The 14,996-nt window shown below is 62.0% G+C and overlaps 1 protein-coding gene across 9 annotated transcripts in view; it reads left to right on the top strand.

Moving 5' to 3' along the window:
• Ankrd11 (ankyrin repeat domain containing 11) overlaps nucleotides 1–12,929 on the top strand; it is a 154,001-nt gene extending 141,072 nt beyond the window's left edge. For 8 of the 9 annotated variants that reach the window (XM_058575864.1, XM_046434669.2, XM_058575862.1 and 5 more), the window contains 5 exons: nucleotides 118–6,428; nucleotides 8,763–8,861; nucleotides 8,929–9,072; nucleotides 10,720–10,812; nucleotides 11,945–12,929. In XM_058575864.1, the coding sequence (XP_058431847.1) occupies nucleotides 118–6,428; nucleotides 8,763–8,861; nucleotides 8,929–9,072; nucleotides 10,720–10,812; nucleotides 11,945–12,130 (6,833 nt within the window). In that variant the 3' untranslated portion in view covers nucleotides 12,131–12,929. Of the gene's footprint in view, nucleotides 1–117; nucleotides 6,429–8,762; nucleotides 8,862–8,928; nucleotides 9,073–10,683; nucleotides 10,813–11,944 lie in introns of those variants that run through there. The other variant, XM_058575866.1, reaches the window with a different exon arrangement.
• The last annotated feature ends 2,067 nt before the right edge of the window (nucleotides 12,930–14,996 follow it).

Raw genomic sequence — 14,996 nt, 5'->3', positions numbered from 1 at the left:
TCCTGGGTGACCACGCATCCGGGGAGGCCCTTCCTTGCTGCAGCGGCAGAGCTGCCCCACCCTGATCTGGGAGAGTGGCTCTGAGCCTGCCTGACCTCTCCCTTCCTGTCCCCACAGAGAGCTCCGAGGAGGAGGACGCCCCATCCTTTGCACCTTCCAGCTCAGTTGATGGCAACAACACAGACTCCGAGTTTGAGAAGGGCCTGAAGCTCAAGGCCAAGAACCCGGAGCCTCAGAAGACTGTGACGCCTGTCAAGGACGAGTATGAGTTTGATGAGGACGATGAGCAGGACAGGGTCCCTCCCGTGGACGACAAGCATCTGCTGAAGAAAGACTATAGGAAAGAACCCAAGGCCAGCAGCTTCGTGTCGATCCCCAAGATGGAGGTCAAGAGCTATGCCAAGAACAGCACCACCGCGCCAAAGAAAGCCGCCCATCGTATCCTGTCCGACACCTCAGACGAGGAGGAGGCCGGCCTGGCTGTGGGCGCGGGGGAGAAGCTGAGGCTCTCGGCGCACACAGTCCTGCCTGGCTCGAAGGCCCGCGAGCCCCCTGCGCCCAGGCAGCAGAAGGAGAAGAGCAAAGTGAAGAAGAAGCGGAAGAAGGAGGCCCGGGGCAAGGAGGTGCGTCCTGGGAAGAGGAGCGACAAGCTGTGCTCCTCCGGGTCCGAGCGTGCATCCTCCGAGAGCGAGGAGGACGGGGACTCGGTGGGGAGCACGGGCTGCCGCAGGGGCTCCCCACTGGTGCTGAAGGACCCGTCGCTCTTCAGCTCCCTGTCGGCCTCCTCCACCTCATCCCATGGCACCAGCCACGCCGACCAGCACAGCAAGCACTGGCGCGCGGACAGCTGGAAGGCCGTGTCCTCCCCTGCCTGGTCGCAGGTCAGCTCGCTGTCGGACTCATCAGGCACCGGCCTGACAAGCGAGTCGGACTGCTCCTCCGAGGGCTCCAGCGTGGAGTCCCTAAAGCCCGCGAGGAGGAAGCAGGAGCACCGCAAGAGGGGCAGCCTACAGAGCATGGCTCCCGAGAAGAGGGGCGGCTTCCACCCCAGCGTGGACGGCGCCGTGCCCAAGCTAGACAAGGAGGGAAAAGTCGTCAAGAAGCACAAGACGAAACACAGACACAAAAACAAGGAGAAGGGGCCGTGCCCCGGGCAGGAGCTGAAGCTGAAGAGCTTCACCTATGAGTACGAGGACCCCAGGCCCAAGGCCGACAAGGCCGCCCTCCTGGACAGCGACGTCTCCACGGAGGGCAGGCTGCGGCTGTTAAAGCATGACCGAGACCACCTCAAGAGGGAGGAGAGGCTGGGCAGGACGAAGCCCGAGGAGCAGGAGTGGCTCTTCAGAGACGAGAAGCCACTAAAGAGGATCAAGGACGTGGGCAGGGACGGCGGCAGGGCCTTCCGGGAGGAAAAGGACCGGGCTGGCAGGGCTGAGCGGGAGAGGCTGGGCAAGGAGAGGTCCCCCAAGGAAGAGAGGCTGCGGCCGTACAAGGAGGAGAGGAAGAAGAAGGCCCGGGACCGGCCCCCCAAGCCGGAGAAGAAGGGCGAGGCCAAGGAGAAGGCCTTGAAGGAGGACAAGGAGAGGCTCCGGAGGGAGAGGGCCTACAGGGAGGACGCAGCCTTCGACGACTGCTGCCACCGGGGCCACTTCCTGGAGAGCGAGGACACCAAGCTCAGCCTGTCCGACGACCAGCAGGACAGGTGGCTTTCAGACCTCTCCGACTCCTCCTTTGACTTCAAAGGGGAGGACAGCTGGGACTCCCCAGTGACAGATTACAGGGACATCAAGAGTGACTCTGTGGCCAAACTTATCTTGGAAACGGTGAAAGAGGACAGTAAGGAGAAGAAGCGGGACAACAAGGGCCGGGAAAAACGAGATCTCAGAGACTCTTTCTTCCGAAAGAAGGACCGGGACTACTTGGACAAGAGCTCGGAGAAGAGGAGGGACCAGGTGGAGAAGCACCGGAGCCTTCCCAGCTACCTCCCCGACAAGGACAAGAAGAGGAGGGAGTCCTTGGAAGGCGCACGGGACCCACGGGACCGGAGAGACGCCCTGGAGGGCTCCAGGGAGCGGAAGGAGGTCCGCCTGCGGCCAGAGGAGCCGCACAGGGAGGAGCTGAAGGAGTGCGGCTGCGAGGGCGCCTTCAAGGACAAGGCCGACTGCGACCTCGCCAAGAGCCTGGAGTCCTGGGAGCGGCACCACGCAGCTCGGGAGAAGGAGAAGAAGGAGAAGGCTCGCTCCGAGAGGCACAAGGACAAGTCCAGCGACAGGGACCGAGGCGAGAAGTGTCCGAAGGACAGAGACTCTGACAGATGCCTCAAGGAGAGGAAAGACGGCAAGGAGAAGCACAAAGACAAGGACACACACGGCAGAGACCGAGACAGGAGGGCCGGCCTCGAGCAGGCCCGGGAGAGGAAGGACAAGGCGCACTTCCCCGCAGCCGCCTCCGAGGACGCCTCTGAAAAGAGGGAGGAGAAGAAGGGGAAGGAGAAGAGCTGGTACATCGCAGACATCTTCACGGATGAGAGCGAGGAGGAGAAGGAGGAGTACCTGGCCAGCGGGCTGCGGCCAGGGGAGGCCTGCGAGGCCCCCAGGGCGGATGCCCTCCAGGAGAGGGAGGACGGGAGGGAGCCGCCCGTGGCAGACAGGCACAGGAAGTGCCCCTCCGACAGGCCGCACGAGAAGCCCCGGGACAAGGAGCCCAAAGAGAAGAGGAAGGACAGGGGTGCCCCCGAAGCCGGCAGAGACAAGAAGGAGAAGGCCTTGGAGAAGCACAGAGAGAAGAGGGACAAGGACCGCAAGGACCGGGTCCTGGCCGACGCCCCCCAGGAGAGGCGCAGCAGGCAGAGGCCACCCGAGAAGGTGGAGAGGAAGCACCCCGGGGAGGACAGGGCCAAGGGCAAGCACAAGGAGAAGCCGGACCGGGAGCGGAGGGCCTCGCGGGGCGCGGAGGCGGAGCGCAGCCTGCTGGAGCGGCTGGAGGAGGAGGCGCTGCAGGAGGGCAGGGAGGAGGCGCACGACAAGGCCAGCGAGGGCTCCTCTGACAGCTTTGCCGACCGCGGCCCCGAGCCCGGCCTGAGCGCCCTCCTAGAGGTGTCCTTCTCAGAGCCGCTGGAGGACAAGGCCCGGGAGGGCCCCGGCCTCGCGGAGAGGCTGAGGGAGAAGGAGCGGCACCGGCACTCCTCCTCCTCCTCCAAGAAGAGCCACGACCGCGAGCGGGCCAAGAAGGAGAAGGCCGAGAGGAAGGAGAAGGCCGAGGACTACAAGGACGGGGGCAGGAGGGAGCCCGGCCAGTACGAGAAGGACTTCCTGGACGCCGAGGCCTACGGCATCGCCTACGCCGCGAAGGTGGACGGCGAGGAGGAGCTGGACAAGGCCACCGACGGGTTTTCTGAGAAGAGAGAGAGGAGCGAGCCCGAGAGGGAGCCTCCCAAGAAGGTGGAGAAGGAGCTGAAGCCGTTCGGGTCCAGTGCCCTCGGCTCCCTGAAGGAGAAGAGGAGGAGGGAGAAGCGCAGGGAGCGGTGGCGGGAGGAGAAGGACAAGCACAGGGACAGGCACCACAAGGAGGAGCCGCGGCCCACCGTCCGGGACAAGGAGAAGGGCAGGGAGGAGGCCCTGAAGCTGGGTGAGGCCAAGGCCAAGGAAAAGCCCCGAGAGGGTGCAGAGAAGGAGAGGGGAGACCCCACCAAGATCAGCAACGGCATGGACAAGCTGCCGCCACCCAGAGACCCAGGCAAGAAGGACGCCAGGCCCCGGGAGAAGCTGCTGGGGGACGGCGACCTGATGATGACCAGCTTTGAGCGGATGCTGTCGCAAAAGGACCTGGAGATTGAGGAGCGGCACAAGCGGCACAAGGAGCGCATGCGGCAGATGGAGAAGCTGCGGCACAGGTCTGGGGACCCCAGGCTCCGGGAGAAGGCAAAGCCCGCGGACGACGCGCGCAAGAAGGGCCTGGATGCCGCCCCCAAGAAGCCCCTGGGGCTGGACCCGCCCTTCAAAGAGAAGAAGGCCAAGGAGTCAGCTGCGACGCCACCTGTTCCTGAAAGCAAGCCCCCTCCGGGACTGGGTGCCGAGGCCAAAGACTGGTCAGCAGGGCCGCCCCTGAAGGAGGCCCTGCCCGCCTCGCCCCGGCCCGAGCAGAGCCGGCCCGCCGGGGTGCCCACTCCAACCTCGCTGGTGTCGGGTCCCAGCTACGAGGAGCTGCACACGCCCAGGACCCCGTCCTGCAGTGCCGACGACTACCCCGACCTGGTGTTCGACTGTACCGACACCCAGCACCCGCTGCCCACCACCAGCGCCTGCTCCCCCCCGCTCTACGACAGGTTTTCTGTGGCCTCGGGCGGGACTTCAGATCACCCGGGCCAGACGCCCACGAGGCCCGTCCCCACAAACCTGTACCGCTCCATCTCCGTGGACATCAGGAGAACCCCTGAGGAGGAGTTCACTGTGGGGGACAAGCTGTTCAGACAGCAGAGTGTTCCTGCCGCCTCCAGCTTCGACTCTCCCGGCCAGCACTTGATGGAGGACAAGGCTGCCCTGCCACCTGTTCCAGCAGAGAAGTTTGCCTGCCTGTCCCCTGGCTACTACTCCCCTGACTATGGCCTCCCCTCACCCAAAGCTGCCACGGTCAGCAGCGCACCTTCCCCAGAGGCCGTGTTCCCTGGCCTAGCAGCCAAGCCCTCCCCTGCCACTAGGGGCGACCTCTTGGCCCCAGCCATCGAGGGGGCCCTGCCCCCGGACCTGGGCCTTCCTCTGGATGCCACAGAGGACCAGCAGGCCACAGCAGCCATCATCCCTCCGGAGCCCAGCTACCTGGAGCCCTTGGACGAGGGCCCCTTCAACGCTGTCATCACCGAGGAGCCAGTCGAGTGGGCCCATCCTGCCGCGGAGCAGGCCCTTCCCTCCGCCTTGATGGCCAGTGCCTCTGAAAGCCCCGTCAGCTGGCCCGTGGGCTCCGACCTTCTGCTGAAATCTCCACAGAGGTTCCCAGAGTCCCCCAAGCACTTCTGTCCTGCGGAGAGCCTGCAGCCCACTGCTCCAGGACCCTTCAGCACCTCAGAGCCCCCGTTCCCCGTGTCCCCCAGCTCCTACCCCTTGCCAGCCACCGAACCGGGCCTGGAGGAGGTCAAAGACGATGGGGCGGCAGCCATCTCCGTGGCCGTCTCCACCACAGAAGGGGCCACTGCGTATGCCACGCCTGCCAGACTGGAGTCTTTCTTCAGCGGCTGCAAGTCACTCCCTGAGGCACCTCTTGACGTGGCCCCTGAGCCCACATGTGTCACCACGGTGACCCAAGTGGAGGCTCTGGGGACCCTGGAAAGCAGCTTCCTGGACGGTGGCCACAGCCTGTCTGCCCTCAGCCAGGGCGAGCCAGTGCCCTGGCATGACGCCTTCACCAGCCCCGAGGATGACCTGGACCTGGGGCCCTTCTCGCTGCCCGATCTCCCCCTCCAGCCCAAAGACGCCTCAGATGTCGAGACTGAGCCCGTGGAAGGGAGTCCCGTCCCACCAGAGGAGAGCGCCCCTGGGGCTGAGGGGCAGCCCATACTGCCTCCTGACCAGGCCTCTCCCCCACTTCCCGCCGAGTCTGAGCCCTCAGAGGAGCCAAAGCTGGACGTGGTTCTCGAAGCCGCGGTGGAGGCAGAGACTGTGGCAGGTGAGAGGACCCCCGAGGACTTGGACTCTGGCTCGGCACTGGCCCCTGGCCCTCCCGAACAGTGTCCCCTGGGGGGCGGAGCTGAGGAGACCAAGACTGAGGACCCCTCCACCACTCCCCGTCATGCACCCGACGGCCCTGCTACTGATGGCACGGCACAGACGCCTGACAGTGCTGAGGTCACCCCTGCTGCCATCCCCGTGGAGGGGCCCCCAGGCAGCCTCCAGCCAGAAGCTACGGATCCAGAGCCCAAGCCCACGGCCGAGCCCCCGAAAGCCCCCAAGGTGGAGGAGGTCCCTCAGCGCATGACCAGGAACCGCGCTCAGATGCTGGCCAGCCAGAGCAAGCAGAGCACGCCTCCTACGGATAAGGAGCCCGCCCCCACGCCCACCCCAGCTGCCAGGGCCAAAGGCCGTGCCTCTGAGGAGGAGGATGCCCAGGCCCAGCACCCCCGCAAGCGCCGCTTCCAGCGCTCCAGCCAGCAGCTGCAGCAGCAGCTGAACACAAGCACGCAGCAGACGCGGGAGGTCATCCAGCAGACGCTGGCCGCCATTGTGGACGCCATCAAGCTGGATGACATTGAGCCCTACCACAGTGACAGGTCCAACCCCTACTTCGAGTACCTCCAGATCCGAAAGAAGATTGAGGAGAAGCGCAAGATCCTCTGCTACATCACGCCCCAGGCACCCCAGTGCTACGCCGAGTACGTCACCTACACCGGGTCCTACCTCCTGGACGGCAAGCCGCTCAGCAAGCTGCACATCCCTGTGGTGAGTACACCCTGCCTGCCTGCACGCGCACACCCTGGCGTAGGTCTCTGGGGCCACCTCACGGCCTCCGGGATCAGGAGAGCTGCCAGGGTCTGTGTCTCCATGGATGGATGGCCACTGGCCCCCAGCCCCAGCGTTTCTGCAGCTGCTTTCTCTGAGCGGCGGGGCCCTGGTGGGCACCCCTGCACAGCCCATCTTTGTGGCTCGCTGCTGGGACTGCCCTTCACATGGAAAGCCTCCGCAGAGTCTCACCTGCATCCCTCCCGTCCCGTCGCTGTGTCTCTCTGGAGCCTCGAGCACCTCAGCGGGTCCCACCTGCTCTGCCCGTCTCCCCTGCGCGCCTCCAGCAGGCTCCCCACAGCATGTCAGGCCCTACCAGGGCCTGGGCCTTCCTAGACAGGCTGCTTCCCACTTGTCCTCTGGGGTCTTCTCAACTGCAGAGGCAAAGGAAGCTCTTCTCCATCTCTGGCCGTGATGAGCCCCCAGGCCCCTGGGGCCTCTCCCCTCACTGCATAGCTGACTTTCTGTGTGGCCACCTACCCGTGGAGGAAAAGCCAGGGCTTCTGTTGTTTCCTCTCTGGGCCTGGCTGGACTCCGTCCTGGTTGCGGAGCAGAGGCCTTCTGACCTGCAGGTGGAATGAGGAAGACGGTGCTGCAGGGCCTTGCTCCCTCACAGGCTGCTGCTGGACAGGAAGCACAGCTGCCTGGTGTCCCCTCTGAGCGAGGGTGGGTGTTGGACGTGGGCTTCTGCTGGGTTTTCCTGGAAGGGGCTGAGCTCAGCAGCAGCAGGGCCAGGCCATGCTGGAGCCATGTGTTCCCCCAAGGGGCATCCAGGAGCGCTGAGCCCTGAGCCCTGCAGGAGGACTGCACAGATGATGGTGTGGGCCCCTGCATTCAGAAAAGTCAGGTCTGAAGTGTCTGTTCAGTAAGACCTCTTCCTACTTTCTGTGGCTGCATTTATGTCCCCAAACAGTGACGGGGCTGCTGTGAGAAATTGGAGGGAAAGTAAAGGACCAAAGGTTGTGCTAGCCCTTCCCACAGCCCAGCCTTCAGTGTGGGCTCCTCCCTGTCTCCACCTCATCCTGCAGACCCTTGGGTGACGCGGGCACACGCCTGCCGCTGTGTCGGGTATCCTGGCACATCCAAGTCCCTCAACCCATCTGGGCCCATCAGGGGACGAGATGGGCGAGGTTTGAAGGCTGCAGAGACCTAGCTGCATCTTCTGTTTTGAAATGATTTTAGATTCACAGAGAAGCCCACAACTCAGAGCCTCAGAATGCTTGTAGAGCCATCCTGGTGCTGTCTGTGGGATATCTGGTTCTGTGGTGGGCACAAGACCCTCTTGGGCAGTGCTGATCATCAAGTGTCCCGTGATGGGACCGAGACCCGTGTCAGGGGCTGGATCCCCATAGTCACGGCCTGGTGGGCACAGCTGGAGGGTTTCTGGTGTCTGGCTTCTTCTGGTCATTGGGACTAATCTGAAGCCGTTAGGTCGGGTGCCTGGGCCTGGCTTCTCTGCCAGAAACGCTGTCTTCTTCTCGTTTGTTCCAGTCTCGGGGAAGACTTCAGGGCTGGATGTGGATCCTTTTTTTCTCACAATCTTGCCCCTGACAACGCCCTGCAGCAGTGTCTCTGCTGTGTTTCCTGTAGCCGGGGACCCTGTCCATGCCTCAGGGTCTTGCTGCTCGATGTTCTGCTGTCCGCAGGAGCCTCCGTGGGCCTGTGGTTGATCTCAGCATCATCACATATCACCAGACTGCCCAGGGCCTGCGGCTGCCACTGTCTATTGCAGATGCCCTCCGGCCCGCCCCAGCCTTGCCTTCTCTGCCAGTTCCTTCCATGGTCGGAGCAGGCACCACACATCTGCCCAGGTCCTATGCACACTGCGGGTTTTTTGTGTGCCAGCTCTGGGAGCCTGACCTCCAATTCCTAAGAGCGGAGGCCTGTTCCTCGTCACCTGTGGTGTACACGCTTTGCCTGCTGGTGTCTGGCCACCATGGTCAGCCTCAGAGCCTCCCCCATGGGGACTGGGGTGGGCTCTCTTCCCTTCTCAGCAGCCAGGCAGCCTCAGGCACTGGCGTCCAGGTTCCATTTTGGGTGCGTAGGCCCTCACTGGACCCCACGGGGCTCCCTACTCCTGCTGTGCTGCTTTGGCACATAGGGTACGCACACCTCTCTCTCCTCCCCCTTGCCAGCAGGTGCTGTGTGCCCTGCCTTCTCCCTCACCGTCTCCTTGCTGTGCAGGGTCAGAGGTGCTTCTCAGGAGGTGCCTGGGTGGGTGGGTGCTCTGGGCAGGGCTCCGACCCCACTGACCCATTCCCCTTGTGCATGCAGATTGCACCCCCCCCTTCCCTGGCGGAGCCCCTGAAGGAGCTGTTCAAGCAGCAGGAGACGGTGCGGGGAAAGCTGCGTCTACAGCACAGCATCGAGCGGGTAAGAGGAGGTCCAGGCACGGGGGCCACTGCTGGGGGCCTGCGCTCACCCCTCCTCCCCCTCGCAGGAGAAGCTGATCGTGTCGTGTGAGCAGGAGATCCTGCGGGTGCATTGCCGGGCGGCCAGGACCATCGCCAACCAGGCAGTGCCTTTCAGTGCCTGCACGATGCTGCTGGACTCTGAGGTCTACAACATGCCTCTGGAGAGCCAGGTGGGTGACCCAGCGGGGCCAGGGGCCCAGGACCTCTCCTTCCTAGAAGAGCCGGCAGGCCTCACACGCCAGGCAGCATGGCAAGCACGGATCCAAGCGCTACGCTTGGAGCAGGACTGCCCCAGCTTCCCGTACTTGGCACACTGGGACCCAGGTGTCCCCCAGACTGCTGGACAGGGCCTCAGCCAGTGTGCAGCTCTGAGTCCTAAACTTCCCCTGGGACACTTGCGAAGCCAGGGTGAGCCGCTGCCCTCCCCGTTGAAGGCCCCAGCGGGTCGGGGTTTCCCAGCTGGACCTGTGCAGCCCAGGCTGTGCCAGCCAGCCCGCCCTTCCCCTGCTGTGAGCAGTGCTTGGCTGGGGGCCTGGGGCAGGCTGGAGCTGCATGACCCAGGACTGCCTTGCCTCCCACAACCACTTCGAGTGCTAGCCTCGAGCCCGTGGCCTGTCACTGACTGCGTGGCAATACTCCGGAGCTCACCTGGGGACTCCCAGCCTTGGGGAGCGTTTCCAGTGTCTTGACCTTTCCGTGTCCATGGCTTTATGCTGGGACCTCTGGACGGATGCCCTGGGTCCCACGAGCCCCGGAGCCTGGGTGGGCTCCAGTTAAAACGTTCCTAGTGTGTTAAAGCTCCCCTACCCCAAGGACGTAGATGCTTTCCCATTTATATGTTACACACAGGTTTTCTTTAAAGCAGAGCAGGAGTGTTTTGTGAATATTTGGAAGTTTTGCTCTTTGCGTCAAAAAGAAAAAACCACTAAGTAATTTCCTGGGTCTCTTGAAGGTCCAAAGGAAAAAACGGTCTCTCTCTCTCTCTCTCTTTTTTTTTTTTTATTAGTATGGATAAACATACTACCTTTATGTGTTTATTTTTATGTGGTGCTGAGAATAGAACCCAGTGTCTCACACATGCTAGGCAAGCGCTCCACCACTGAACCACAGCCCCAGCCTAAAAGACAGTCTCCTGATGGTCAGGCTGAGGCCTCTTCTGCAGTACCTTGCTGACAGTCTGGGCACGAGGTGCACAGAGGCCACCGACCTTCTGTTCTCAGAGCCTTTGGCATGTTCTTTCCAGGGTATGCAGGGGAGGCTGGGCACCTCCTTCCCAAGGGTGCCTGTGCCTGGTCCACAAGTACAGACCCATTTGTTGGGGTGAAAGTGGGGCTATGTGTGAGGAGGAAGCGGTCAGGACCACAGGACATGGAAGCCAGTGGGGAGGGCAGAACCAAGCTGCCCAGGGCCTGCAGCTCCCACCTCAGAGAAGGGAGGTGTGTTTCTGGAAAGTGGGGAGGTTGCCCGGGCACCACCAGCAGCTTCGTGTGATCCCTGTGCCATCTGTTTGAGCCTCTGGAATGGAGACTAGGGTCGAGGGACCTTACTCCATCCCACCCAGGACACGAAGCACCCCACTGGAAAGCCCCACCGAGGCACAGCCCCTGTCAGCACTGCTGTGCCAGGGCAGGTCCCGAGTGGCTGCTGGGGGCTGCTGGGGGCTGCTGATGCCCAGGAACAGCCTCTCCAGGGAAGATGGGGGCGGGGGGGGGGTCATCCCCTTGGCCCTGGACCAGGGTCACCTCCTGAGGTGACCACACCTCTGCTGGTCACCTCCCCAGCCCTCTTCCTCCAGACACACCTCGTTTGATTGACAGGGCGACGAGAACAAGTCCGTTCGAGATCGCTTCAATGCCCGCCAGTTCATCTCCTGGCTACAGGACGTGGATGACAAGTACGACCGAATGAAGGTGGGTGCCGCAGGCCGGTGGCTGGACACTGTGCATGCCTTGCCAGCCCTGCCCGCCCCCCACCAGCACACCACTACTAGCAGCCATGTGACTTGCCAGTTTTGCAGTTTCAGCTGCCCTGGGTCCCAGCCATCACCTGGCTCAGTGGGAGGCACAGTCACAACAGGCCACTGCGGTTTACACAGCCTGGGGGTGGGGTGGGGGGCTGCTGCACCCTCTCTACCTGTGTCCTCTCAGTTGCCAGTGCCTCAGCTGAGAGAAGACCCCAGGGAGACCCTACCTGAAAGAGAATTAGGCTTTGTGCATTTCTACACCACTTTTTATTAATGCAAACTTTTGCAAGAAAAGTAGATTGGGAAAAAAGAATCTAAAGGAGGTAGCCCAAGAAAAGGGAGATAAAATGGCCAAACTTGGTGAGAAGATGTTCAGTGTAGTCATTAGTTTCACAACCAAAAACGACATGACCTTTAGAAGAATGCAAGGGGCTGGGCTGCTGCCGTCTCCCTGCAGGTTCTGGGAGCGTCAGCTGGTGTGGTCCACCTTAAGTCCAGCAACTGACAACCCAAAAGGCGTCAGGGTGGCCCTGCAGGTCCCCGCCCGCACGTGCACTTGGGCAGTAGCTCAGTTTGGGCTGTGAAGGCAGAGGAGGAACTTTGGGCACTAGAAAGATGAAATGGGGGGATGGGCTGGGCTGGGCTGTGGCTCAGTGGCAGAGCGCTTGCCTCGCATGCATGAGGCTCTGGGTTTGATTCTCAGCACTTCACACAAATAAATAAAATAAAGGTCCATCAACAACTAAAAAAATATTTTATTTAAATAAAGAATGTTGCAGCCACAGCCTTGTCCAGTCCTCAGGGGCTGCTGTGGTGGCTCTCAAGCCCTAGCAGACCCCCAGTGCAGCACAGCCGTGGGGCGGGGTGGTGGACGCAGGGCAGTCGGGGCACAGACCATCCTGAGGGGCCGTCTTCCCGATGAGCAGCACCGTGGCTAGTTACAGAAAGGTCTGTGTCTTGCCAGGGCAGTGGGCCATGGGCAGTCAGGTCCGGGCCGCAGCCTGCTGTGCGTCTTGCCCTACAGAGGCAGCCGGGGCCGCGGGTGGCATCTGGGACCCTCACCCGTGTGTGTCCTGCAGACCTGCCTCCTGATGCGGCAGCAGCACGAGGCCGCAGCCCTCAATGCCGTGCAGAGGATGGAGTGGCAGCTGAAGGCACAGGAGCTGGACCCCGCAGGGCACAAGTCGCTGTGTGTGAACGAGGTGCCCTCTTTCTACGTGCCCATGGTCGATGTCAACGATGACTTTGTGCTGCTGCCAGCGTGACACCAGGGGAAAGTCGCAGGACACCGGCGAGGGCCGTAGTCACCAGTGCTGCTGACGTGCCCGCGGTGCAGGAGGGCACCATGCCGGCCAGGTGGGAGGAGCCCAGAGACTGCACCTGGCCACACGCCTCGCCTGCCAGACCAGCCCGGAGGCCAGGAGACCAGAGTCTTTACCAGCGGTGGCAGGGAGAACGGGCCCCCACGCTGCAGTGCCTCGTTGGCCCCAGCGGGAGGAGGAGACCGTGGCCCATCCAGAGGGGCACCTGGGTCCCTCCCAGCCAGCCGCAGGCACCCGAGGAGCAGGAGAGTGCGCTTTTGAAGTCCCTGCTCCCTTCTGATCAACTAAAGGAAACGACTGAGGCGTCCACCTCGCACAACAGTGACCTCTGGTCGGGGGCAGGAGTGTCCCCCCGCCACGGTCCTCAGGACAGGCTGGGACACTGAGGTTGCTAGTGCCAGGCGAGGGCCACCTGCCGGCCACAGAGGGACTCAGCCAGGACTCTCCAATAGTGTTTTTAATGGAGTCAAATCCACGTGGTTTGTATATTTTTTTCCTTTAATCTTGGGCATTTTGTTTCTCTTTCTGAGAACGTAACTTGAAACACTACAGAGCCAATAATCCTATAGAGAGTATCCGCGAACGAACGCTGTACAGTTTTATATACATTCACAATGTACTTTTGCTGCCTTCTAGATAATTTATTTTGCAACACATTACTGCACAGTTGTAAATAACTTATGTACTGTAACATCACTTTCAGTTATGTGTAAAGAAATAAATAAATTAATTAAAATGCTTCTCCCCCTGTGTGGTTCCTCAGGAGGTCCGGCCTCTGCTAGGGAGGTCGCTTCACCTGGAAACCCATCCCCCGGGGCTCCCGCTCCTCCCGCCTCCCCGTCCCACCATCAAAGGACCGTGGCCTCGGCGGAGAGGCCTCCCCGTCCCATCGTCCCATCAGCTGGAGACAGCGGGCTCTCGCCGCCACCTGAGCCTGCGCAGGGTTTTTCCCATGACCGGGCAGCTGGAGCCCCACTGGGAGATGCCGACAGTGGTCAGAAGGTGGGCTTGCTGAGGGTGGGCCCTCCACCTCGTGTTTTTCCCCCGAGCAGAACTGGTGATCCTGCTGTTGGGAGGGGCCAACAGGCCATTCATCCCTGACCTGTGGGCCCTTGCAGGCTACCTGCCTCGGTAGGGGGAGCTACAGAAAGGGCCCCCCAAGGGAGCAAGGAGGAGTCCCTGTGTCCTGTGAGCTGAGCTGGGTGAGCCATCACCCCTCAGGCCACGGGATCCCTCACCTGCCAGCCAGCCAGCTGGCGCTGCAGGGCATCCTGTGGCACAGGGTTCTCTCGGGACAGCCACCCTGCCAGCGTTGGGGCTTGGGCTCAGACAGGAAGAAACGAGAAGAGCCATTGGCTCATCGGCAGCCTGGAGTAGGTGAGGGGTTGGAAAAGCCAAGAAGAGTTTTCTTCTTCCGGAGATGGTTCCTGAGGCAGGGCTGTCCCATGTGTGACTCGGCAGGAGAAAGGGTCCCCTGCGGGTGGGACCAGGCACTGCCCTGTGTAGGCTCCAAGATGCAGCTGCCTCCCACCCCACTTCCTCCCCCGGGGAGGACGGGAGGAGGGGCCCAGAGGAGGAAGCCCCTGGGCAGCATGTTGCCACAGACACCTGGAGCTACTGGTGGTCACCTGCATGGCATGCTCAGCCCCGGCCCTGCTGCACCTGGCCTTCGCTGCTTATGCCACTGGGCCCTCCCCACAGGCAGGACAGTCAGCAAGGCCTGCAGGCACTGCCCAATGTGCTCTGGGGACAGAACTGCTGGTCTCCACAAAGTACTGCGTTGTGTGACTCCAGTTCCGTGAGGTTGAAATGGGGAAAGGTAGCCTGAGCAGAGGCCCCCGGGCACTGGCACCATCCTATCCTTGACCTGCCATTGACCAGTGGCTATTTGAAGTTGGTTTATTTGTTTTAATAAGGGATGGAAGAGATTTCTCCAGAGATGCTGAAAAGCATGTGGCGTGCAAAACTACAGTGGCAGTCAGAGCCGCTTAACCTCCCAGAGTGCCCCCAGAACGGGTGGTGAGTGACAGTCCAACACAACCTGGTACGGTGGTGCCCTGTCAGACCCACGCCTCCAAGATCAAGCAGGTCTGTCTGCTGACAGGAAGTCAGACAGGGCCTCCAGGGCAGTAGAGCAAGGGCTTTGTGAAAATCCCTTCTCCACACCCACAGTGGGTCAGGCTGCTGAGACCACCGTCAGCATGTGGGAGAGCCGAGGCCAAGCCTCGGGGTGTGCTGGCCGCGGTGGGCTGACTGGAGCTGAACTTTCCAGCCTGCCCTGCTCCTCTCTCACTGGTGACACCTTGGGAACCAGCGGCCTGCAGCCAAGGGCTGCCTGTGCCCAGGGCCACTCTTGTGACTCGATGTTGTGCCTGATGGCTCCGTGGAAAGCCACGGGGCCTGGTGTGACTAGACTGGCTTGGAATCTACTCCTGGGGAGGGGGGAAGCCTTCCTCCCACAGAAGCAGACAGCAGTGACTGTTCAGCATCACAGCTGCCTGGGGACAGATGCCTGTGTGGACGCCAGAAGCTCCGTGCGCCTGGGGCTAGAGAAGTCCATGTACACATGCAGGCCTGTGCATACCCAGGGCAGCTGAGCACATTCCAGCCCCTCACCTGAGCGTCAGGCCTCGTGCAAGATCAAGGCTGAGGCATAGCAGTGACCTACCAGAGCGCCAAGAAGCACTGACCGAGGACATACGGGGCCAGGGCCACTAGCTGAGCACCAAGCCAGCTGGCTGCACGCTGCAGCAGCCCCCAAACACCAAGCCTGGGGGGAGTAACGTGCGGAGTTGCCTCCTGTACTACG

This window comes from Marmota monax, unplaced genomic scaffold (assembly GCF_021218885.2).
Source record: "Marmota monax isolate L192 unplaced genomic scaffold, Marmota_monax_Labrador192_F-V1.1 WCK01_AAM20220418_F8-fsc00024, whole genome shotgun sequence".
NCBI classification, from domain to species: domain Eukaryota; kingdom Metazoa; phylum Chordata; class Mammalia; order Rodentia; family Sciuridae; genus Marmota; species Marmota monax.
This window is presented reverse-complemented; position numbering and strand designations above follow the sequence as displayed.